This window comes from Lissotriton vulgaris, chromosome 3_1 (genome assembly GCF_964263255.1).
Source record: "Lissotriton vulgaris chromosome 3_1, aLisVul1.2, whole genome shotgun sequence".
NCBI classification, from domain to species: domain Eukaryota; kingdom Metazoa; phylum Chordata; class Amphibia; order Caudata; family Salamandridae; genus Lissotriton; species Lissotriton vulgaris.
In genome coordinates this window covers 474,028,280-474,053,285 of record NC_141689.1, presented here as the reverse complement: position 1 = coordinate 474,053,285, position 25,006 = coordinate 474,028,280, and the positions used below count along the sequence as shown (strand labels likewise).

At 45.9% G+C, this 25,006-nt stretch overlaps 1 protein-coding gene across 2 annotated transcripts in view; it reads right to left on the bottom strand.

The window, feature by feature from the left end:
* Positions 1-25,006, bottom strand: part of TRAPPC13 (trafficking protein particle complex subunit 13) — a 373,612-nt gene that overhangs the window by 42,967 nt on the left and 305,639 nt on the right. For both annotated transcript variants that reach the window (XM_086960695.1, XM_086960696.1), the window contains one exon: positions 7,563-7,663. In XM_086960695.1, coding sequence (XP_086816821.1) covers positions 7,563-7,663 — 101 coding nt within the window. The remainder of the gene's footprint in view (positions 1-7,562; positions 7,664-25,006) is intronic.

The following is a 25,006-nucleotide window of genomic DNA, read 5'->3' as shown; positions in this document are numbered from 1 at the left end:
GTGTAGGAGGTAAAGTAGCTCCTGCATACTTACCTTAAAGAGGTCCAACTGTTTGGAGATGCAGTAATACAAGAACCTTTTCCACTTTGCCGAAAACTAACGCAAAGAGTGGGCTTTTGCACTTCCCACAGAAAAACCATGCATTCTTCTAGAAGACTGAGCTAGCCAAACTCCAGGAATTCAGGTGCCAGATTGCGAGGTTAAGCTGTTTGGGATCTGGGTGTTTGAGCTGTCCCTGATGCTGAGTGAGGAGATCTGGCCTGAGGAAGAGCTTTGAATGACATCTCCAGGGCTGTCTCACCCAGGCTGGAACTACTGCCACCAACCTGCGTGAGACTACATGGTGCTCAAGAGGTGCTGTTGCACATAAGTCCTAAACTCTGACACCCTAAGCCAGCCAGGCCTGCGAAGGACGATACCACTTGTGGCTATATCTGCCGCACCAAGGCATTGCTGACAGTTTCCGCCTCAGCAACCAACTTCTGTGTGCACTAATGCTGGGCTTCTGAGCGGTGCTTTAGTAGCTTCTCCATTTCCTCCCATTGGAACCGGTCGTACCAACACGTTTTTAAAACACCAATAAGTGGCTGATCCATGTATTGTATACTTCTTATCTGCGTCAATCTGCTTAGACTCCCTATTCGGTGGAAAGGTGTCTCTTGTAGCCTGCACTGATGCCATTTTACAGGCAGTGTGAGCAAATAGGAAGTTGGGAGCAATCTATCCACAGATATAAGGCAGATTGATAGGCTTATACTTTTCAAATCAACTTGAAGAGTGAACACCCTGGCCTTTATTGGTTGTTGGAGGTCAGCCTAAGCATTCCCTTCAGCAGGAGAAGGTAATGCACCTCATGCTTAGTCTTGGAGAAGATCTTGACTAAGAAGCTGCCCTCATCCTGCATCATATGCAACTTGACCTGATGGTGCTGTTCAGCTATTTGTAGCAACACATAGTGTGTAATAGTAGCAGCTGGGAATGGTTTGACAGGGTAAGGCTCAAGACCAGGGTCATCTTGGGAGTTTACCACAAAGTTTTCCCGGGAATTATCTCCATCCTGTGGCATGAAGGACTTGTCATGGGGTAATTTAAGTAATAAGGGCTGCAAGGCTCGGAGTCAGTGTTCTTTGGGTCAGGCAGAGGACATGCGGTGGCATGGTGGTGAAGAAGGTGTGGGTGGCAATGGTGAGAATGATGTAGGGCTGGTTACCGTACCTATCCTGGAGCAGAGGGATTGTTAAGAATACTGCCTGTGTCTGAGTGAATGGAAAGCTTCTTTTGCTTTTCATTAAGTAACTCCAATAGCATCTCAAAGTTTGACCCTTCTATGATGTCTGACTTCGGTGCTGAGGGGTGCTTCGGCGTCTGTGTGATTGATAGTTGCAAAGGAGCATTCAGCATTGATTTCGGCTCCTAGTGTGGCTTTTAGGAGAATCAGGCCTAGGTGCTGTTGAAGTTCGGTCCAGCCTTCCAAGTTAGGAAAACTCGGGCCGGAGGTCGTTCTTTCCAATACAGAGCAGCGATTCTTTGGAACTCTCTGCCCTCCCATATTCGTGGCCTTAACAATCTCACTGATTTTAGGAAAGCTATTAAAACCTTTCTTTTTCCTACTATGTAGGCAGCTGTCTGTGGCAATCCTGTTGTCGCTGCTGTTAGCGCCGGGACGCCCCCTTGGCTGGGGCAGCTGTCGCGCTCTATAAATGTTTTAAATAGAAATAGAAGGCCAGGGCATCCCAGTTGGAGGAGAAAAGCCGAAAGGTTTTGTGTTGCTTCTGGATTGACTCAGGGCTCGAGGCCCAACTCAAACGGTGCGGTGTTCAGTCTATGGATGTTTCAGGGTTAGAGACTGGCCTTGTCGCACCATGGAGACGTGTGGAGTCAGCCTGGTTTTCACTCTCGAGGACGGCATGTGCAGCTGACATCAAGAACTCTTTGATGCTGGAGACCATGAAGAAAGGTCCACCAGACGCCCTTATGCCTGTCCTGTGGGAAAGTCCGGCTTCCTCTTCCGCAATGCTATATTTGGTGCTAAAAAAGTCCAGCGCCTCAAACAATGCTTGTCTTTGCATCCTGTGATAGACCCATCTTATATCCCTTGTGTTCTTGCAGCAGAAGGCAAAGCAGGCTTCTCAGGAAGTCTCTACATGGTCTGGAGAAACCCCACAGCCTCCCTGACCTAAGCGGAGCGTCTTTCCAACACGCCCAGGTGAATCCCGATTGGACAGGGAGTCTGAGGCAGTGCAAGTGCCTGCTGAGACAAGGAAGAGGAAACACCAGGCGTGACGCTGGCGGCAACTTAATGTAAAATGTTTCTCCTTTTTATCATTAAACTTCACCACCCGCGCGCCCCCTCTCCCCCGCCCCACCACCTTATGTATGTGGCGGCCACCACTGCTGCCTTTCCTCTCACCTGCTGGTGCTGGCAGTAGGCACTGTGACATCTGAGCTCAACTGTAATAAATTATTACAGCTGAGCAAGTATGTCATTTCTATATGATGGGAGACCGGGTGAGCCACAAGTCACCGATTATAGAGAAATTAGAGAGGGTTTTTAATACAGGGATTGCAGAATATAAATTTACAAAGTTATATCATAAATGTACCACGCACTCTATAACTCACGTCCCTGTAATGTTTTGTTCTTTGTAACCAGCATTTTTTTAATGCAGTCAGCTAAGGCATGTACTGAACAATGGGGAGGGGATGTTATGGTGTGCATTCTGTGTTTAATTCCAGGGCTTATTCGGTACTGTGTTCTCTGGACCGTAACTAACCTTTGACTGTGTTTTTGTTGTGAATGTAATTTTGTTTTAATGATGCACTACACTGATTTGTCATTTATTCATTCTACACTGCCCAAAGGCCTGTAGCCAATTCCTATGACCAACCACCTTCTGCCTCACGTTGTGGTTGTGTGGCTAGACACTCTAGCCCAGTTATACTCAATTTGGCAACTGCCCATGTCAAATTTTGTGCAATATATCAAACGGTGCCATTGTTATTAGTGAATAAAAAGTCTTCAAACTCCTTCTTTACCTCTATCACCATTTGGTCGAAATGAAACTTGAAATACCTGCAATGATACTGCACCCCCTTTAACTTTGACCCCCTGTGGAATGTGTAATATTTTACTTAGCATAAGCGACAGCCATTTTGGCTGTGGTGTCCATTTAGTTTCCTTCGTAATTCTCCAGTCCTCTGCTGCTCGTCTTTTCACTCTGCTTGTGTTATCTATTTTAGTTGACTTCCTGACTCCGCTAAAACTAATGTACGTGCTGAGGGTTTGTAGCTGCCAGTGCACCTGGTCTAAGATGTTAAGTGTCGACAATTTACTGCTGCCATAAGCATTCCTGCTCCCCCTCTCACTTTGCTGACCACGTAGTTATTCATCTGCCCTTGTTTGTTGATAACTATTTCTAAAACGTGTTCTTCCTATTTCTGTTCACGTACTTACATTTCAGAAAACCAGTATAAAAGGGACATGGTTTGTGAATTCAGTGTACTACCTCATGCAGCACGAGAGTGCTTTGCGGATGTGGTCCCACTCATGAGTGATTAATAAACTTGTTATTTATTCCAACACCAGTGCCGATCTCTATTTTGTTGGTCTTTGAACCTGTGGACAAAAGGGTGAAAATGCACCAGTGTACCCCTAAAAAGGTACTCCCCCCCGCCCAATGATTTGGCACAAAACATAACATACCAATAGAAAACCAATCCTCTTTTACTTTTGACACCTGCAAATTCACACTGTGCCAAAGTTATTAGCAAATGAACAGTTTTTTTTGCCATCCTCCCCCTGCTGCATGCATTTGAAAATAATCTCAACTTATTCGGAGTATGCCAAATTTCATGCATTTTTGTCAAATGGTATACAAGCTATAAGCAAATTAAAAAAGGTTTTCAACTGACAAGATGTCCAATGGTTAACTATTTCACAGCCAACCTGCCCCTTTTTTTAAATGTGGATATCTCAAAAAATATTGATTCAGTGTACACCACCCCACAAAAAGCACACTTTTTGAGTAAAGGTCTACTTTCCTGTCAAGTTTGGTGTAAACGCATTCAGCAGTTTCTGCTGTAGCTGGAAGTACAATTTACTACAGGGCCTACAATGGAACAAATGTTTTTAGACTCCCCACCACCCCACTTAACTTTTTTTCCTTCAGCACAGAAGTGCAAAAAATGGTCATGTCAAATCTTTCTTGGTTATGCTAAGCGAGTGCCAAGTTTCGTGTAGATCCATTAAGGAGACCAGAATTAGAGGCAAATCAAAAAATGCCCTTTCAATGGAAAACGCAACTCAACCATAACTATAAGCCGACGACTGTAAATTAAGAATAAAGTGAAGTTATGGTTAGCTTGGGTTATAATTTGTCAAGGTATGTTAAAAACAAACCTCAGACATTCACTAAAAAATTAAACATAGTTCAAGGTCAGCTGTGCTCGCTTCAGTCAGAACCTGCACTGAATAATTTGTGAGTCGACATCCCCAGCTGCACACAGCCTTGAGCCATGCACAGCAGCCGATGATTGCAGGCCCTACACCCTAACTATTTGCAAGCAGCCAACTTCCACTGCATATAGCCTCCTCTTTAGCCATTCAACCCGATACATATGGGCATAGGCCACTTTATTTCTTATATTTCCTTTTTTATTTATTGTTTACAGTTCACAGTCCTAAATCAACAGTATTAACATAAAAGATGGCATCAGTGAGGTCATCAACGATGTATTTTAATATACTATGAGTGATGTCACATGAAAGGTCAGTAGCAGCACATGAGGAGGGCCAGTAATTTCAGTAGTTTATAGGTTTTGTTTTGCTACTATAACTGAACATGAACAGTGTTTTATTAAGAGGATTTCTGATTCAGTTTTTAAAAAACTATTTTAAAGGTCTTATAAACATGGCTAACCATAACTTAACTTTTCTTCAGTGAATTAAAGAAATACTTTTTTATCATATACCACATCCAACTGTTCCTTAAACATAATCTGTTTACGAGCAAGCGCAACAGGGATTAGCCAACCATAGCTGTAGTGGACCAGATTCTTTTTACATTCGTTTTTATAGGATTCACATTTCGGAGGCAAGCGCGGTGGGGAGAGAGAGAGGCCGAGCCCGGATCCCGACACAGCCAGCAGCGCCGGACGGACCTGGCTTAGCTCCGCCGCAGCAGCTGCAGGGTGAGTCTCCAACTTGCTTGACATCGCCCCGAGCTCCCAAGGTTGAGACGGTGAGGGCCATTACACTGTGCTCTGGGACGTCCTGCCTCTGGTCAAATAAGCTTAGTTTGGCGGCCGCTGCCTAAATCATTATGTGCGGCGTTCGGTTTGTTGGCCTGAGGTAAAATGGCGGGCACGAGTCGAGGGCGAAATAAAATAGGGTCTGCCGTGCAGGTTCGGATCCTGCTTAATGTTATCAATTAATGCACCCTAGTCGAATAAGCGTAGTTTTCCGGCCACTGCTTAACTGTAATGCAAAATGGGCGGCTACCGGTTTGTTGGCCCGATGTAAAATGGCGGCTACGCACGGAGGCCGCTCCCTCCCCACCCCCCACTCCCGCGGGGCCGCGAGGGCAAAATGGCGTTCCCAACCCTGTGGTTTTGTCATAGCATACCCAGGACCTTAGGGGGCGCTATCGCGGGCCATGGCGAGCTGGATGATATGGCGATCATTGTTAATTGCCATGTTCGACCACATTGCGAACAGGAGCATAGTACGTATTATTTGAATTACGATGTGGATGCCGGCGTCCGGTTTGTTGGCCCAATGTATAATGGCGGCCACGCACGGAGGCCGCTCCCCCCCCCACCCACTCCCGCAGGGTCGAGAGGGGCAAAATGGCGTTATCAACTCTGTAGTTTTGTCATGGCATACCCAGGACCTTAGGGGGCGCTATCGCGGGGTTGCAGGCCCGCGTCTCGTGTTACACGCATTTAAACAGAGGGGAGCGTGTTAGTCTGCTCAGTTTGAACGGGATAAAATAATCGCAGCGTACCCCGTGCACCTTCGTTTAAGCCTGATATGCTTAATTGTGCCACAAGTTTTATCCCCCATGGCGAGCTGGGTGAAATGGTGATCATTGTTAATTGCTATGTTTGACCACATTGCGAACAGGACCATAGTACCTATTATTTGAATTACGATGTGGATGCCGGGACGAGCAGGATTTTGGATAAGGCAGGTAAGGGGTTTGTGCTTGCTCTCCTGCCCACTCGTTGTGTTGGCTCTCCTGCCCACTTGTTGTGCTTGCTCTCCTGCCCCCTCGTTGGTTGTGATTGCTCTCCTGCCCCCTCGTTGGTTGTGCTTGCTCTCCTGCCCTCTCGTTGGTTGTGCTTGCTCTCCTGCCCCCTCTTTGGTTGTGCTTGCTCTCCTGCCCCCTCGTTGTGCTTGCTCTCCTTCCCCCCGCGTTGGTTGTGCTTGCTCTCCTGCCCCTCGCGTTGGTTGTGCTTGCTCTCCTGCCCCCTTGTTGTTTGTGCTTGCTCTCCTGCCCCCCGCGTTGGTTGTGCTTGCTCTCCTGCCCCCTCGTTGTTTGTGCTTGCTCTCCTATCCCCTGGTTGTGCTTGCTCTCCTGCCCCCTGGTTGTGCTTGCTCTCCTGCCCCCTCGTTGTGCTTGCTTTCCTGCCCCCTGTTCCCATGTTGTGCTTGCTTTCCTACCCCTGTTCCCATGTTGTGGGCGTTTTTCTGGCCTCTATTCCCTGTGTGTGGCTCTGTGTGCGAGTGTGGCTCTGTGTGCGAGTGTGGCTCTGTGTGCGAGTGTGGCTCTGTGTGCGAGTGTGGCTCTGTGTGCGAGTGTGGCTCTGCGTATGAGTGTGGCTCTGTGTGTGGCTCTGCGTCTGTGTGTGGCTCTGCGTCTGTGTGTGGCTCTGCGTCTGTGTGTGGCTCTGCGTCTGTGTGTGGCTCTGCGTCTGTGTGTGGCTCTGCGTCTGTGTGTGGCTCTGCGTCTGGCGTGTGGCGTGTGGCTCTGCGTCTGTGTGTGGCTCTGCGTCTGTGTGTGGCTCTGCGTCTGTGTGTGGCTCTGCGTCTGTGTGTGGCTCTGCGTCTGTGTGTGGCTCTGCGTCTGTGTGTGGCTCTGCGTGTGTGTGTGGCTCTGTGTCTGTGTGTGGCTCTGTGTCTGTGTGTGGCTGTGTGTGTGTGTGTGTGTGTGTGTGTGTGGCTGTGTGTGTGTGGCTCTGTGTGTGTGTGGCTCTGTGTGTGTGTGGCTCTGTGTGTGTGTGGCTCTGTGTGTGTGTGGCTCTGTGTGTGTGTGTCTATGTGTGTGTGTGTGTGGCTCTGTGTGTGTGTGTGTGTGTGTGTGAATCTGACACACAGTTCCTGGCTGAGTAGTATAATAAACACTACACTATCAACTGCTGCATGCTTATCGATGTCTAAGACTCTCACGAAAATAATACAATTTTGATGTTCAGATTACAACGCTGACGTAATGACAATTATTGAGGTACTTTTACTCACATAAAAATGCCACGAAAAGAACAATGCACATATTTGGCACTGACATTCATAGATGTGCCACTAAACATTGCTTGACTTGTCTGACAGAAGATGACACTACCTGCAGTTGGTTATTTTACATGTTATCTCGAAAGGCTCCTCCAGGTTTACAGTGTCTGGTATCGTTTCCAAAGATAGTCTTACATCGCCGTATCCAGGAGCCTACAGGGAACAGAGTCAGTAAATAAAGGTGGAAAACACAAGTAGGAGTGAAGTAAACTACATATGGACAAGTGGGATAAGGCGGGTTTCCCATTCACCACACACAGGTTCCCATTTATTTCTCTATCACACCACAAACAGGCCAGATCCAAAAGATTTGGACTACAGTGAATGTGTAGCCATATCCAAACACTTAAAACTAATCAACAGAAATGTTATCGGTAGCGGAATTCATAAGTTTCTGTGTGTTGACAGAGACTTTGACAGCAGCTATTTAAACAATAATAACATTTCAATATACATTCAAGAATAACAATATCAATAAGACAAAATGCAATACACTTTTTAAAAAAAACATTGGATGTAAACGTTTAAGACCACCAGCCCTGCAGGACTCACCATGCCTTCTGGGTTAGACAGGCAGAACACTCCTAAGCCTGAATGATCTTGACTCCGTTCCAAACGATTGAAAGCCTAAGTGAGTATGAATGGGCTAGACTGCTTAGCCTCGAGTATGCCACCATCAAATACCTTCTGCCTAGGGATGGAGAGAAGGCTGTCGTCTGCATCCACATTCTGTTACTTAAAACGGAGACTCTGATCTAAAGTGCTGGCTTGTTAGCAGTGGCTTAGATGACATAAATCATTCTTGATAATCGATCTAGGGTAACCCAAGACAGTTTCACCTAACTGAATTCAGACTAAGGCTTGTATAGGCATATTTTAAACGTATAACTGTGCTCAATGTAAAGAAATCTTTAAAGGACGCTGAACTCTCCCAATCATGGGTGGCTTAGTACATCATAGGGTCTACTCCTCGCTCGTGTCTGATGGGGACGACACAAGCGGGCTCAAACCTATGAATTTGGAAATACTTCTGGTAGAGATGGCATGCTCAGGGGTGATAACACTATCACTATGTGCTTCAGAAACACTAACCTATTTTATAAGGACAAGGGGAACCCAACGGATAGCTAAGAACCATGGGTATAACTTCGTTATAAGAAACAGTGGAACTTAGCTTATTTAACATATGCACAATGTGGTATAGAAACACAATGGAGACTATACAAATCAAGATATCCTGACCCAGCCGGGAAAGGAGTTTATTTTCAAAACACAATGTCAAGTATACATTATAATAATCACACGACACAAGCCTGTGCCGTACTGACAAAGAAAGGAAAAATAGATATAGGGTGAAAAAGAGGGTGTTTTTCAGGCAAGGAAAAAGAGAGCAAAGACAGGGCACTGCGTAAAATTCAGAGGTTGCTAGCAGTGTCACCTGGAGTGGAATTTACACAAATATTTAAACAATGATATGAGTGTCAACCCACTCTTGGGTGTCGACGTTTCGATCCCTATAGCTCTAATAAATGCATGGGATCATCATCAGGACTTACATAATAAAGAAACATGCCTGAATGAGACAAGCCTGTTGGGGAGAAAAAACAAAGAAGAAAGAATTTCTTTAAAGATCCGTTTGCCAACAAGGAACAGTATAGAAGCTAGATGCCCACGTTGTAAAACATTCGAAATCGCAGTGCTTGAACCAGTGCGCGGTGTTTTGTGTCCAGTAAAAAGTTTAAAAATTAATAAATTAAAGGTTTCACAAAGCTTAGTTACACAATATCCGGAATCGCAGTGGCATGCGTGAGGTTCATTTATCTATTGAACTTTGTGGTGAGAGTGGTTATAAATTACAGTGCAGTGAAAATGCAAGGTTTTTACTCCTCTAATGTTTAGAGTATTTAAACCGGCGAGGGAACACAGTCTGTGGGGGGGCTGAAAGTATCCCCAAGGAACCTTGCAGTGAAGGTCTCCTTGTGCTTCTGAACGGGGGTGGTGGTAGTGTCAGGCTCAAGAGGCAGACAGAGCCTGGTATTTGAAAATTCCAACCCATTTCCTCCCTTTGCTAGAGCACTAGTTGATACACTTATTCAGCGTATAAAACATACCCAGCGGTAGCGCATCCACGTGGTAATAAGTGGAATTCACCGATTTACTTGGTATGGTGGTTTGCACGTTTCTCTGTGCATGGATCAGACGGCCGTACTGAAAACCAAGAGATTAGTCAGGGATTATGACGGGGGATTGAGAGTGCAAGCATAGAGCCTCCGTCTAGGAGTGGAACGAAGTTACCTTTAGATTAAGTACACACGCCGGAAACAAAAGTCGGAGGGCATGTATGGCTCTCTCCTTGGGCGTCAGTGTTCCGATTAGTTTGCGCTCTGGTGAAAAGAAAATTACGCTTAGCGTGATCTGGAGAGCAGGGTTGAACCCCAGGGCGAGGCAAGCCCTATTCTGGACTGCGTAAGTTTACTCTCTCAATTATAAGACACATTACGAACCCTGCTCTCCAGATCACGCTAAGCGTAATTTTCTTTTCACCAGAGCGCAAACTAATCGGAACACTGACGCCCAAGGAGAGACCAATACATGCCCTCCGACTTTTGTTTCCGGCGTGTGTACTTAATCTAAAGGTAACTTCGTTCCACTCCTAGACGGAGGCTCTATGCTTGCACTCTCAATCCCCCGTCATAATCCCTGACTAATCTCTTGGTTTTCAGTACGGCCGTCTGATCCATGCACAGAGAAACGTGCAAACCACCATACCAAGTAAATCGGTGAATTCCACTTATTACCACGTGGATGCGCTACCGCTGCGTATGTTTTATACGCTGAATAAGTGTATCAACTAGTGCTCTAGCAAAGGGAGGAAATGGGTTGGAATTTTCAAATACCAGGCTCTGTCTGCCTCTTGAGCCTGACACTACCACCACCCCCGTTCAAAGCACAAGGAGACCTAACATAAACATAACATAACATAACATAACATGTGTATTTGTAAAGCGCACGTTCACCCAGCGGTTTCTTGGCGCTGAATAACAGATGTTTATTGTTACCCAACTCAATGGTACTCATTTTATCGACCGCAGATGGATGAAAGGCTGAGTGGACCCGCCGGGATTTGAACCTGTGACTATGAGGTCGAACACAGGCCCCTGCAGTGGACGCATTAGTCCACTGAGCCACCAGACCCGGACCTTCACTGCAAGGTTCCTTGGGGATACTTTCAGCCCCCCCACAGACTGTGTTCCCTCGCCGGTTTAAATACTCTAAACATTAGAGGAGTAAAAACCTTGCATTTTCACTGCACTGTAATTTATAACCACTCTCACCACAAAGTTCAATAGATAAATGAACCTCACGCATGCCACTGCGATTCCGGATATTGTGTAACTAAGCTTTGTGAAACCTTTAATTTATTAATTTTTAAACTTTTTACTGGACACAAAACACCGCGCACTGGTTCAAGCACTGCGATTTCGAATGTTTTACAACGTGGGCATCTAGCTTCTATACTGTTCCTTGTTGGCAAACGGATCTTTAAAGAAATTCTTTCTTCTTTGTTTTTTCTCCCCAACAGGCTTGTCTCATTCAGGCATGTTTCTTTATTATGTAAGTCCTGATGATGATCCCATGCATTTATTAGAGCTATAGGGATCGAAACGTCGACACCCAAGAGTGGGTTGACACTCATATCATTGTTTAAATATTTGTGTAAATTCCACTCCAGGTGACACTGCTAGCAACCTCTGAATTTTACGCAGTGCCCTGTCTTTGCTCTCTTTTTCCTTGCCTGAAAAACACCCTCTTTTTCACCCTATATCTATTTTTCCTTTCTTTGTCAGTACGGCACAGGCTTGTGTCGTGTGATTATTATAATGTATACTTGACATTGTGTTTTGAAAATAAACTCCTTTCCCGGCTGGGTCAGGATATCTTGATTTGTATAGTCTCCATTGTGTTTCTATACCACATTGTGCATATGTTAAATAAGCTAAGTTCCACTGTTTCTTATAAAGCAGAAACACTAACCAACCTACAAGAATTGAAAGAAAAGTACTTAACCGCAGACCAATATATTTTCCATTCAAACCGTAGACAAGGTCGACTGGTTTCACATAATCAAAGACCCTCAGAAGTCTGGAGCTTTCTTCAGCCTTTCTACAGTTACTGCTTTTTTCCACACCATCTCAGGATGACTGCCTTTGAGCGGAGTCTGATTTAGAAACTACTCCCAACAGTGTATAGGTGGGTGATGCATGAAACCCACACACTAACCATTATATATAAAGATATCTGTTATATAATATATATATATATATTTATTTTAATACTTTTTTTTACAGCTGATGTTACCCTTCTTACCCTTCTGGTGGTTTTGAGGGTTACTCATACTGTGCTTCCTCTCAAACACAGGTTATCTTTATTAAGAGATGCTTTATCATAATTTCCCACCAGGTCATTTAGTTTTATTACCTAACTTAACAAGATTTTATTTTCCTAATGCTATTCACGACACTTGCTCTTGCAATGACCTAAGTAGACAACTCCACTGTCCAATCATATAGAGTTATCCCGGGAGCCTGGTCCTGAAGAGAGGCCAAACCCCATCTTAAACCATCAGTGACACGGAGATCAGCCAAAGCTGAAGTCTGTCACTGTATCGTAGCTATTGACACTGGCGGCTATGATTATTAAGGCAACAGAGGTCCCTTACAAATAATAATGCTTAATCAATAAATATAGACAAAGTCGTTGCTATATTCAAAAATGACATGCCCAGCCGGGCAGAGGTCTTGGTATTTACTTTTCAGTCAATGTATAACATGAATAACACACAATATACAAGCCTGTACCCAGTCAATCACAAAAGAAATTTCAGGACAGGGAACAATTAAAGGGAACAAACAAAAGGGCTTAGGCAAGAGCTTAACGTTCTGTAAACTTGTTAATCGCACAGTTTTGATTATAAAACAGAACAATATTGACACCTTGACACTTTTAAAGGGCAAATAAAACATTCCATGTGTGTAAGGTGCTCATAGTTGTCGATGGCGTTTCGATCCGTTTTTAGTGTGTAGTACATGCTTTAGCCCTCCTTCATTTGGACACTTACTTTACACCAAAGGTTTGTATTGGCATAACAAGATATAAGTTTTTCTCAAGGAAACAGAATAAGACTGAGACAGTTGATCAATATGTATCTGATTTGAAAAGATCAGCACTTGATTGTAAGCTCGGTGTTATACAGGACGACTTGATAAGAGATCAAGTAGTCATGCATACTAGCAACCCTGTGATACAAGACCGACTATGGGAAAATGGCAATGCCCTTTTGGATGATGTTCTCGCCATTGTCCGTAAGGCGGAAATTTCTGGTAGATGTGCAAATGTTCTCAAACAGGATCACAATGCGAGTGATGTTGTTAGTAAAGTATCCATTCCAAATGAAAGAGAAAAAGTTTTTGCTTATGGTAAAGATAAACCTATGCCTACATTTCAATCTAAATGTTATAGAAGTGGGAGTTTAGAACATTTAGCGCATGGTAAAAATTGCCCTGCCATCAAGTCCAAATCTACCAATTGTACCATCAGAGGGCATTTTGCTAAGGTTTGTAATAGAAGAAGAGGTAATGTAACGTTTGTATCTAATATGGAGGAAACTGAAAATGATTACCTTACAAATAATAAGACAGGGGAAGTCTCTGGGGATGTTGGTAGTTTTGTAGTGAACGTACAAGATAACTTAGTACTAAATATTTGTGATGAATCTTGTAGGAACAAACCTGTGTGCCTAATGGAAATAGGCAGTGTGTAAGTTGAAATGTACGCTGACTCAGGATCTCCTTAAACTATTATCAATAGTGAACTTTGGAATTCAACTTTTGTGCAAAAAGTAGGGAGCCAATTATTAGAGCCTGATATACATCCTGAAGGATATGGCAGTGATCCCATAGATCTTCTTGGCTCCTGTTGGAGTACAGAGGGAAATTATACATTGCAAAAACTGGTCCAACTGTTTTAGGATGGTTTGATCAGAAACAGTTGCATATCATCCTTGATCCCAACAGTAAAGAACAAGTCCTTGTAGTTGATAAAGGCGGTACTGTAGGCACTCAAATTTTAGCTCAATTTCCTAAAGTGTTTAGTGAAGTCTTGGGGAATTTTAAGGGGTTTGAGCATAAAATTATCCTCAAACAAGATGCTTCTCCCAAGGTGCATAAATCCCGTAATATTCCCATACTGGTGCGGGAGGAGGTCTCAAAGGAATTAGATAAACTTGTTTCTGCTAACATTATCGAGCCTATCGAAACATCTGATTGGATTTCTCCGATCGTTGTAGCCAGACGGATTAATGGTAAAATTAGGCTCTGTGTTGACTTAAGGCATTTAAATAATAATATTGAGGTAGACAAATTTCCATTACCAAAGATAAATGAGATGGTTACGTGCTTGGTTAATGCGCAATGGTTTTCCCCAATAGACTTGTCATTTGCGTACCACCAGATCTCTTTATGCCCTGAATCAATGAAATTGACTTCTTTTATCACCCCTTTTGTGTGTTTTCAATATAAGCGTATGCCCTTCGGGCTAGCCTCAGCTGCTGCTGTTTTTCAGCGTTTGATGTTTCAACTTTTCAGCAGTGTACATGGAGTCACTTTTTTTCAAGATGATATCCTTGTTTATGGAGCTAGTGAGGAAGAGCATTTAAATTGATTAAAAACAGTGTTTAGCATTCTACAAGAGAAAGGACTCGCAGTAGAACATTCAAAGTGCAAGTTTGCACAAAGAAGTGTCACATATTTGGGTCATATTATCGATGAACATGGTGTCAAACCCAATCCCACCCTTGTTTCTGCCATCTCAGGGGCTCCTGTACCTACTAGTAAGGATGATGTACGTTTCTTTCTAGGTATGGCTGAATTTTGTTCAAAATATGTCCCCAACTTTTCAGAAAAAACATTTAACATTCGCCCGCTTCTTAAAAAGAACTCTACTTTTGTTTGGTCAGCTGCTTGTGACAGTGATTTTGTATCCATTAAACAATCCATTGCCAAATCCTCTGCACTCTCCAGTTTTAACCCTTTGATGGACAGTGTTGTTACCACGGACGCAAGCAGTAAGGGTCTTGGTGCTAGGTTATCACAGTTAGGCAGGCATGAGAAGGAAAGTATCATTGCTTACGCTTCGTGATCCCTGTCGCCTTGTGAGGAGAAGTACCCCATCATTGAAAGGGAGGCCTTGGCATGCACTTCGGCGTTGAAGCATTTTAAACATTTTATGTGGGGTAAGGCTTGCACACTTTGTTGCGACCATAAACCATTAGTAAAAATTTTAACTACTGATGGAGCAATCACTGCATCGGCGAGACTTGTTAAAATCTCAATGAGAATGCAAAATGTTTTCACTGATTTCCTGTCTAGAATGCCAGTCATGCTTCAAAAATGTGAAGACAGTGAATGGAATGATTTACCGGTCGCTCTCCTTCATGACAATGGGTTGGCAGCCATCGACAAAGAAGACTAGAGTATCGAGTACAGGAAAGATGAGGCGGCAGACCCGAGAGCAGAGGACGGCCTGGGACCAGGGTTCGATTCCCGGCGCGGCAGGTTTCTGGACCAGGGTCAGCGGACTCGATAATTCTCTCGCCTCGGTGCCCACTCTGATCAGCGATCACACTCGGCAACTCTGGGCATTAGCTTGCCTCATCTTCACTAACGGCCCCACCAGACCGCCGGGGATGCTTGGTCTCACCCTGGAGATACCCATTAAGCGACCATCTCTCAGGGAAGCCAGGAAGGGTTTCGCAGCGGTCGAAGCGCGGAGATACTCCCCCGGGAGTGATTCTAGCGCTATATAAACACGCAAATTAAATTAAATTAAATTAAATTAAAAAAAGAGAAATTTTAAGCTTTTCCGTCGGACCTTTCTGGGAAATAAGGTCTGAGTTAACTATAGTGGATACTACTTTGTTAAGAGGTGAAAGGATTATTTCTCCTGGAAATTTTCGCAAATGCATTGTGGAATTTTGTCATGAGGATCACCCTCACATCGTTAGAACTAAATCAATTATGAAAAGTTTGTTTTGGTGGCCAGGAATGGACTCTCAATTTGAAAAAGTTGTAAGGGAATGCATTCCTTGTTCCACTTTTGATAAGTCTTTAAAAACTTTTCGCCCTCCTATGTCCAATGGATTAATACCAAAAAACCCTTGGGAAGTTGTTGCAGTTGACATTATGGGACCATAGCTTATTATTACCTCATTGCCCTTATTGATTTATTCTCTAGGGTCCAAATGTATGAACATATTTTCCCATAGACACAGAATGGGTGAAACCCTTTGATACATATGGCCCTTGGTGGCCTGTGGTTAAAGTTGTCAACAATGCAGATACTGAGTCTGCTTTACAGTTTCTTAATGAAACTTTTGTCGCTGTAGGTATTCCTTCATGCATTTTCAGTGATAACGGTGTACAATTTTTGTCTCTCACAGTCAAATCTTATTTTAAGAAACTGGGTTTCACTCATAAAACCACTTCCCTCTATAACCAGAGTGGTAATGGAATGAAGGAAAGGTTTAACGGAGTCCTAAAAAACACCATTCAACTAGCGTTCAACAGTAATTTAGATTGGTCCACTCAAGTAGGGAAAACTGTTTGGGCGTATCGTGTCACATGTAATGATGCCACAGGTTTTTCTCCTTTTGTACTTATGAGAGGCCATAATCCTCGTTCATAATTCTCTCCTTGATTATTTTCGTCTGACGCCCAGCCCTGGCCCAATGATGAGGTGCGTGCACGCATGGAATTAACACATAATAATGCAAAGCATACTATGATATTAAACATGGTACTAAACCTTCTGTGATAAGTATTGAAGACTGTGTACGTATCAAAAAACCTGGTTGGGTTTCTAAGAGTGAAAACCGTTTTTCTGAACCTATTCAAGTGATTGAAGTTTTATTAAATGCAGTTAAATTAAGTGATGGAAAGGTTTGGAATCTAAACAGAATTGCTAGAAGCAACTATGTTCCTTGTGAACAGACTGTTGATTATGATTTGTTATCTGATGACTTCAGTGGTGGTGTTCCTGGTGAGGTGGTTTCTGTGGACAGTAATGTTAACCTTGACTCAGCTACCCTTTCCAGTGGTGGTAACACCAATGACCGTAATGTTAATTTTGACTTTACTGTTTCTTCCAGTGGTAGTAACGCTAATGAAGCTGTGATTGATGTCTCTACCACTTCTGGTGGTGAAGTAGCAGACAATTTACAACTATCGCAAGAGTCATCTTCTTCATCCACTTTTGTTGAGAATGTTTCTAGTCATTCTTTGAGGAAGAGGATGGTTCCGTTGTGTTTGAAAGATTATATTGTCAGTAATAAGTAATTTGTAAGTAATTTTTGGAAGTTTATATTGTCTGTTTTATGAACTGCTCTTTGGTTTAATTTTTCTTAGTTGTGTTTTTTTTCTCAATTCTGAAGAAAGGGGAATGTGTTGTGTTCTTATTCTTTATTAGCATTCTGGTAATGTTAACAATGTTTAGAATTTCTACATGTCATTTAGAACTATTGTATGTCATTAAGAATGTAATGTTTCAAGTGTGGACAGTTACTGCTTGCGACTAAAAGCAGTTGCCATGCTGCAAGCAGCTCCTCAATATCATTAAAAGATTTCTGCTTAATTCTGCATCCAGTATCCTTTACAACAGTAGAGCAGCACGAGGGCAGAGATTAAAGGCCCTCACCGCCACTGCAGAGGAGAGAGTACGGCAGCAAGGCCACGACAAACTGCACCAGAGGGGAGCGCTCTGATCTGACGTGCCCCCTGAACTACACACGTGGCTGACACCAGGGAGCCTGGTGAAACGGTGGGTCCCGATGAGTGTGCTGTCCCGCCGGACCCTGCAATGAGGCGACCGCATGCGGGCCACAAACCAGAGAAGAACCGGAGGGCCTGAAAGGGGGAGGGAGTGATCTATGGCTCCACCCCCCACCCCTCCAACACCTGACACAGCAACGATCTCCGAGAGCAGGCTCGCCACGCCTCAGGGGCATTCAGACAACAAGGAAAAACGTGTCTGTCCTGATAGGTGATGGCAGACAGACCTAAAGTGACAGACGGCCATGACAGGCCCTGAGCGCAGGAGAAACTGAGCTCCAATTCTGGAGCCACTCCCTAGCTCTATACCAGGATCTCTCCCGAATCACCTTAGAGAAGACAAGAGAAGGGAGGAGAGGGGAAGGGAAGGGAAGGGAAGGGGGAAGGGAAGGGGGAAGGGGGAAGTGAAGGGGGAAGGGGAAGGGAAGGGAGAAGGGAAGGGGGAAGCGGGATGGGAAGGGAAGGGAAGGGAAGGGAAGGGAAGGGAAGGGAAGGGAAGGGAAGGGAATTCCGCCTGGTCACAGAGCACTTACGGAAAGCAGGCATACCGTACTCGTGGGAACATCCCTTCAGGATTATTTTTCACTGCATTGGAACGATACATCAATTGAGATCCCTCAAAGAAGACCGCTCCATACTTAATATTGATGATCACCCAGAAAATGCAGGGGCATGCCCTTTCCCCTGTCCACAGATGGTAGAAGAAATCAGGCTGGCAACATGTCAAGGGAGCCCCCGTCAAAGCGAAGCCAGACATCATGAGCAAAGAATGGCATTCGGTACTCCAGGCTCTTTCAGGAGAATCCACCCTTTCGGAAGTGACCTGAAGTGGAAGGAGACCACCTGTAACTGATCACAGTTACAGGATTGAAGGAGGACACAGCGGTGTCTTCGGGGAGACCAGGGCACTGCAGGACTGCCTTTCTAGATGCCCAACTTCACCTGGGACTGCACATCTTCTGGGGATATGTCGTGGCGTTTATGGAGACCGCGTCTGGAAGACGCTCCACAATAGTTACACTACATTGACGAACTTTGGTCATCTCATGTTTTACTCTTCGTTCTTAATTTGGATTTTCCTGGGGTCTTTTCTATCTTCTTTTTTCCCACTTCCCTGCACCATCAATTTAGGCTTCTACACCTACATCCTCATAGGACTCCCCGCCTTGTGCCTGTCTATACTCTATAGGATCCTCAGGAGGAGGGTGCAATTGTGCTATATAGGTCCCCATCCCATAACCCATGAATTGCGCATTGTTTATTTTTTCAGCGTTTCTTAATTGAACTTTATGCATATTACAATAAACATGTAGTTTGTCACGTTCCAGCATACAGTGTTGGCAGTACACATTGCGACAACAAAAGAACTCGGCAACACGATGAGCAATAAATTAAGTGGCTATGTGGACATAAACAAGGCGCTACAAGCATATATAACGTACAGTATCACGGGGTGCGGGCATATGCATTGAGTTTTGTGGCTGCTACATACGGCCTCTCAGGATGGTGCACGTTGAGAGTTCTCATTAGAGGAGCTTATATGTTCGTCAGGGTCATCCAGCCGGTGGTGATATGCCACCAGAGGGGTCCAAATGTCATGCGGGCGGGTCGCGAGGGGCATGAGGTTCCAGTACTCAGTCAACTGTGTTTGGCAGTGTGCTGCATCAGCAAGCCACATCTTAGCCAATGGTGCTGGTTTGGGACCCCAATGTATCACCACCCTACACTTTTCCAACAGCAGCAACATCGCCGCTAATTGGCAACTGGCATCAGGGATTGCTTTAACATAGCCTAATAAGCATATTAGCGGGTCTGGCGTAATCCGGTCAAGGGTGATGGCATTAGTGATCTCACACACAGCTTGCTAGAAGTCAGCCACTTTTGGACATGTGCTGGCCATGTGTATGAACGTGGCATCTGGCACGGAGCATGTCACACAGTTTGCGTCAGTAACTAAGCTTATTTTGCAGAGGGCCGATGGGGTGCGGTAAGTTCTGTGTAAAAACGTAAGATGTATCTGTCTCAGTTTATAGTTGGGGGAAAGTTTTTTGGTCTGTTTGCAGCAGTATTGACACTCGTCCTCAGTCAGTCAGTCAGTCAGTCAGTCAATCACTTTTATTCGATTTTTGAAAATCATAAAAAGACACAGGGTACATATCACAAAAAGGACAATAAAATAGAACAGTAAATAATTTTACATAACATATCATACATCTTACATCATACATCAGACCAACAAATTTCATTAATTCTTAAAAGATGTGCATATACAAGTTATACATCGTACTAAGTCGGCCTGAGTAAACAATCAATTAATATAAAAGATTTAAAACATCCCAATATGTTAAAATATTTTTAAAAATTTCGTTTAGAATATGTCCATGTTTTCCTATGTTGCGTCTTTTGTTTATACGGACTCCTGCTACTAGAAAGTTTGCAACATGGAAAGTTAATAGTTCATTGTGCAAAAGTTGCAAAAATAGGAGTGCTGGCCTAACCTGTGAAAAGCCAGCCTCTCGAAGGATTGGTAAAAGATATTTTCTCCTGATTTGTGCGTAGTGATCACAGAACATAATGAAGTGTAAAGTGTCCTGAGGTGAAAAGTGATCACAGTCGCAATGGTTTGCATTATCAGGTGGTCCTCAGTCAGCCCAATTGTCAGGTCTGCTGCCCAGGCACCACAGGCAACTATGGTGTTAGTAGGGGAGGCTGCTAGGGTGAGCGAGTAGAGCCTAGTGATGAGTTTGCGGGGCAATGTGGTTGTGTGAGTATCGATCTGTGCATTGTCTTAATGTTCGGGGCTTAAATAGCCCCGTGAAGCACACACCAGTGTTGTCTCTACTGTAGCAGTGTGGCGGGGATATATGCCTGTTGCAGGAGACCCACTTACTTGCCAAGGATACCCCCTCTGTGCAATTTTGCTGGTTCCCCCGACAGTACTGGTGCCCGACCCTGTGAAGAAGAACGGTATAGCTATTCTTCTCGCCCAGAAGTTCCATTGTAAGCTTATATACCCACGATAATGGAAGTAAAAAGTAGGGTACCAGTGGCCAGACTACAATGGGGGTGCCTTCACCTTCACACTGACTAATATATACGCACCTAACGAGCGGTAGGAACCCTTTATTCTTAATGTGCTGGTGACTGCCCCTGTTAAGGCCATTTTCATTGGGGAGACCTCTTTCTAGTGATAGACCTCGAACTGGACTGGTCTAGTCAACTCTCTTCTCAAATGGGGGCCTTTTCAGCTGCCGGCCTTAGGTGGTTAGCAGATGGTGCGCTCTGCGAAATTTGGAGGCTTCTCCACCCCGCCTCGCGGGATTACACCTTTTACTCTGTGGCCCACAAGTCATATGCCCATATTGACCACTTTCTCACCTCGCTAGCCATCACAGCCTTTCAGAGAGTCAAGCATAGAACCCCAATCGCTGTTGGATCACGCCCGATTGCGTTAACTTTACGGCTGAACATTCTCCAGCCCCGTTCATCACAATGGCGACTGTGAGATGCCATGCTTCAACCCCCTTCCGTGGTGGCAGCGATACGCACTGCACTAGAGGACGTCCTCCGCAATAATGAGTTCAAAAGGGCCCGTCTCCCTTCGGTGTGGGAAGCATTGTAACTCGCCGTTTGAGGTGAACTGATCGCTTTTGCAGTGGCCGAGAACCAGCTGCATGAGGAAAAGCGCCAACATTCGAGCACACAGTCTCCGAGTTGGAGGCCATCCATAAAACACACGGGCCTTAAGAGTTTGGCTGGAATTTAAGAAGCAGAGACTTTTGATAAAGCGACTTGATCTTGATCGGGCAGAGTATGCCCTTTTGCAGCTCAAACATACATTTTACCTAAGCAGCGATCGCTGCGGACGCATGCTAGCACAAAGATTGCGTGCAAAGCTCTCTCCGGCTCCGTGGGCTCCGTTCAAACCCCTAAAGGGGAGGAAGTCCACACAGGCTCCAAAATGGCTGAGGCTTTTATGGATTTCTATAGTGCCTTGTACGCCAGTCTGGATGGCTCTGATAGGCACACTGTGACCTATATCCAAGGGGTCCCCCCCCAACATGTATGCCATCCGAGCTCGCAAGCCCAGCTGAACCAACCTATTTGAGTGGAGGAGGTAGTAGCGACTATTGCCCGCCTCAAACCTTCTAAGGCCCCAGGACTGGACGGCTACTCCCCCTAATGCACAAGTTACTACTTGTCAGGGCTCGAGTCGTGGTACCACGCGGGTGGACGGCGTCCCCCCTCTTATTTTACCGAATGGATGCCTTCCCCCCTGCCAAACAGCTGGACTTCACTCTTTGGCAATTCTAGGACGAGGAGCTTGGAGCTCACAGCACGCTGCTAACGCGCTGGTTACTCAGATGCAATCACATCTAAGGGGTAAGCGAGGGGGGGGCAATTAGCCCGATGGTGCAAGCCACTTTTCGTGATGTCACTTCCTGTCGTGCCGTCACTTCCAGTGACAGGGTCCCCCCACTTCTTTTTTTTAGGACTTGTGCCCTGCTACTTGTGTATCGATATATCTGCAAGAGACATTAGTTAGTGATGGATTCCTTACCTTAGAATATCCCCAGGCGTCAGACTGGATCCAGAAAGTTTTGCTTAGCAGTACCCCTGCACATCAGTAGGTGGCGTTCTGCAGCTCCGCGTCAATCACTGGCGTCGTAAGCACCGAGTTGACGTCACAGACTACTTAGGCGCCACCTATGTGCGCTGACATCAGTTCTGTACACGACTTTCTGCGCCAGGAATACAGAGCCATGCAAGATAGTGACCATTGGTGCATAAAACTAGGGCCCTGAAAGAGATGACCTTAACTCTAGTAATCAGTTTGCAGAACGTGGAGGATGGTTGGGGCAGTAAGGAATGTATCAGTAACTAATGTCTCTTACAGATATATTGTTACACAACTAGTAACTTGTGCATCTGAAAGAGACACGTTAGTGATAGATTCCTGATCTTAGAATAGATACCCCAGCAATACCAACCCCGGTGGTGGGTCTGCGAAGAAGATTACACCATAAAGTCACAGAGCACAGAACGGCCAAAGAAGCTGTCTCTCCGGACCAGACTGTCAAGGCAGTAGTGCTTGGTAAACGTGTGCAGTGAGGACCACGTAGCTGCCTGACAAATGTCCTGCAAAGGAACGCCGCGTCCCAAGGCAGTAGTGGCTGCCGTTGCCCTGGTCGAAGGGGCATGCAGCTCCAGAGGAGGCTCCTTCTTTGCCAAGGAGTAACATGCTTTGATGCACAGAACGATCCACTGGGAGATGGTCGGCTTGTGCACGGCCCAACTTTTTTTGGCGCCCAAGCATCCAACAAAGAGCTGGTCATCCACCCAGAACTGATGTGTACATTGCAGATAGAAAGCGAGCTCCCGTTTTAGGTCCAGACTGTGGAGCCTCACCTCCTCCCTAGAGGGATGCAGAGGCGGAAAGAAGGTGGGAAAAGTGATGGTCTGCCCAATGAGGACAGGCATGACAACATTTGGCAAGAAAGAAGGACAAGTCCTCAAAACCACCTTGTCCGGATGAACAGAGAGGAAAGGAGGTTTAGAAGAGATAGCCTGGAGCTCACTCACCTCTCCCAGGAGGGACGCATCCGTCACCACTGTGAGCTCCGGTTAGGGAAGGGAGAGGAATCTGCCATTGACCCAATCGTGAGGTGATAGCTACCAGGAAAAGCAGTCTTGAGGGTAAGAAAACGTAAGGGACAGTTATGAAGGGGCTCAAAGGGAGGGCACATCAGAAAGGTCAAGACAAGATTCAAGTCCCACTGAGGCATTATGAAAGGCACGGGTGGAAACGTATGCGTGCCTTTGGCCCAGAGCATAGCCCTGCTGGGCCAAAGATAGAAGAAACAGAAGGACCTCCGAAAGAGGGGCAGAAAGGGGATCCACAGCATTTGCTGTGCACCATGCCACAAATCTGTTCCACCTGCAGGCATATACCGTTTTAGTGGAGGGATACCTAGCTGCCAAAATAACATCACAGACTTTGGGAGGAAGGTCAAAAGCTGTCAACTGTCACCGCTCAATCTCCACGCATGGAGGTGGAGGCTGGACAGGTTCGGGTGAAGGACTGTCCCCTGCTGCTGCGACAGAAGATCCTCCAGAAGAGGCAGATGGATCGGGGGATCGACCGCCATGCTGAGTAGCTCAGGATACCAGTATCTTCATGCCCAATCTGGAGCCACAAGGATGACTTGGGCGCGGTCGCGCCTGATCTTCATCAGCACTCTGGGCAGAAGTGGTATAGGCGGAAAGGTGTACAACAGACCACAACTCCACTCGCGATGAAAAGCGTCGCCGAGCGAGTGCCACCTTGGAAATTCCAAGGGGCAGAACTGATGACATTGTGCGTTCTCTTCGGTGGCGAATAGATCTAACCAAGGTTCTCCCCACTGCTGAAAGAGAACTTGCGCCACGTCTGAGTTCAGACGCCATTCGTGATCCATCAAGCACCAGCGGCTGAGTTTGTCCGCCCTGGCGTTTAGAGAACCTGCCAGGTGTTGAACCACCAAGGTAATACCTTGATCTTCCAGCCACGTCCAGAGGAGCAGAGCCTCCTGGCATAGGGTCCAGGACCCCACCCTGCCCTGTTTGTTGTAATACCACATGGCGGTGGTGATGTCCGTGAACACCTGCACCACACTTCCCCGGACAGAGGGAAGGAATGCCTTCAGTGCAAGCCGGATCGCCGGCAGCTCCAAAAGGTTGATATGAAGCCGGGACTCCGCCGGAGACCAGAGGCCTCTGATCTCCGCCTCTCCCAAGTGGCAACCCCATCCCAGGAGGGACGCATCCGTCACCACTGTGAGCTCCGGTTAGGGAAGGGAGAGGAATCTGCCATTGACCCAATCGTGATTTGTGAGCCACCACTGCAATGGTCGTGCAGTACCCTAAGAGCTCTGGACGTGATCGGACAGGTTGCCCTGATGCTGTGTCCACTAGAACTTCAGGTCCCACTGCAGAGCCCGCATATGCCATCTGGCATGTTGCACTAGCAGGATGCAGGAGGCCATCAGGCCCAGGAGCCGGAGGGTCATCCTGACTGAAACCTGGGATAGAGGCTGAAAAATTGGAATCATAACTTGAATATCCCGGACTCGCTGCTCGGGAGGAAAACCCCGAAACGGCGTTGAATCCAGAACCGCCACGATGAAGGGGAGCTTCTGAGAGGGACTCAGGTGCGACTTTGGCACGTTTATGGAGAATCCTAACAGATGCAGGAGGTCGGCCGTAGTCTGAAGGTGGCTGACCACTGTTTGGGGCGAGTCCTCCTTCAACAACCAGTCGTCGAGGTAGGACGGGGATGTGAAAATATGCGTCCTGCAAGTCCAACGCTACCGTCCAGTCTCCAGGGTCGAGGGCAGCCAGGACCTGAGCCAGTCAGAATTTTGAATTTCTCCTACCGGAGGAAGCGATTGACGTCCTATAGGTCCAAGATGGGGCGCAGGCCCCCCCTGTCCTTCTTGGGGACCAGAAAGTAGTGGGAACAACAACCACTCCCTACTTCCTGTCCGGGAACGCACTTGATGGCCACCTTGGCCAAGAGGACCATGACTTTCTGTTGTGGAAGAACTGAATGATCCCCCGACATGCGGTGGCA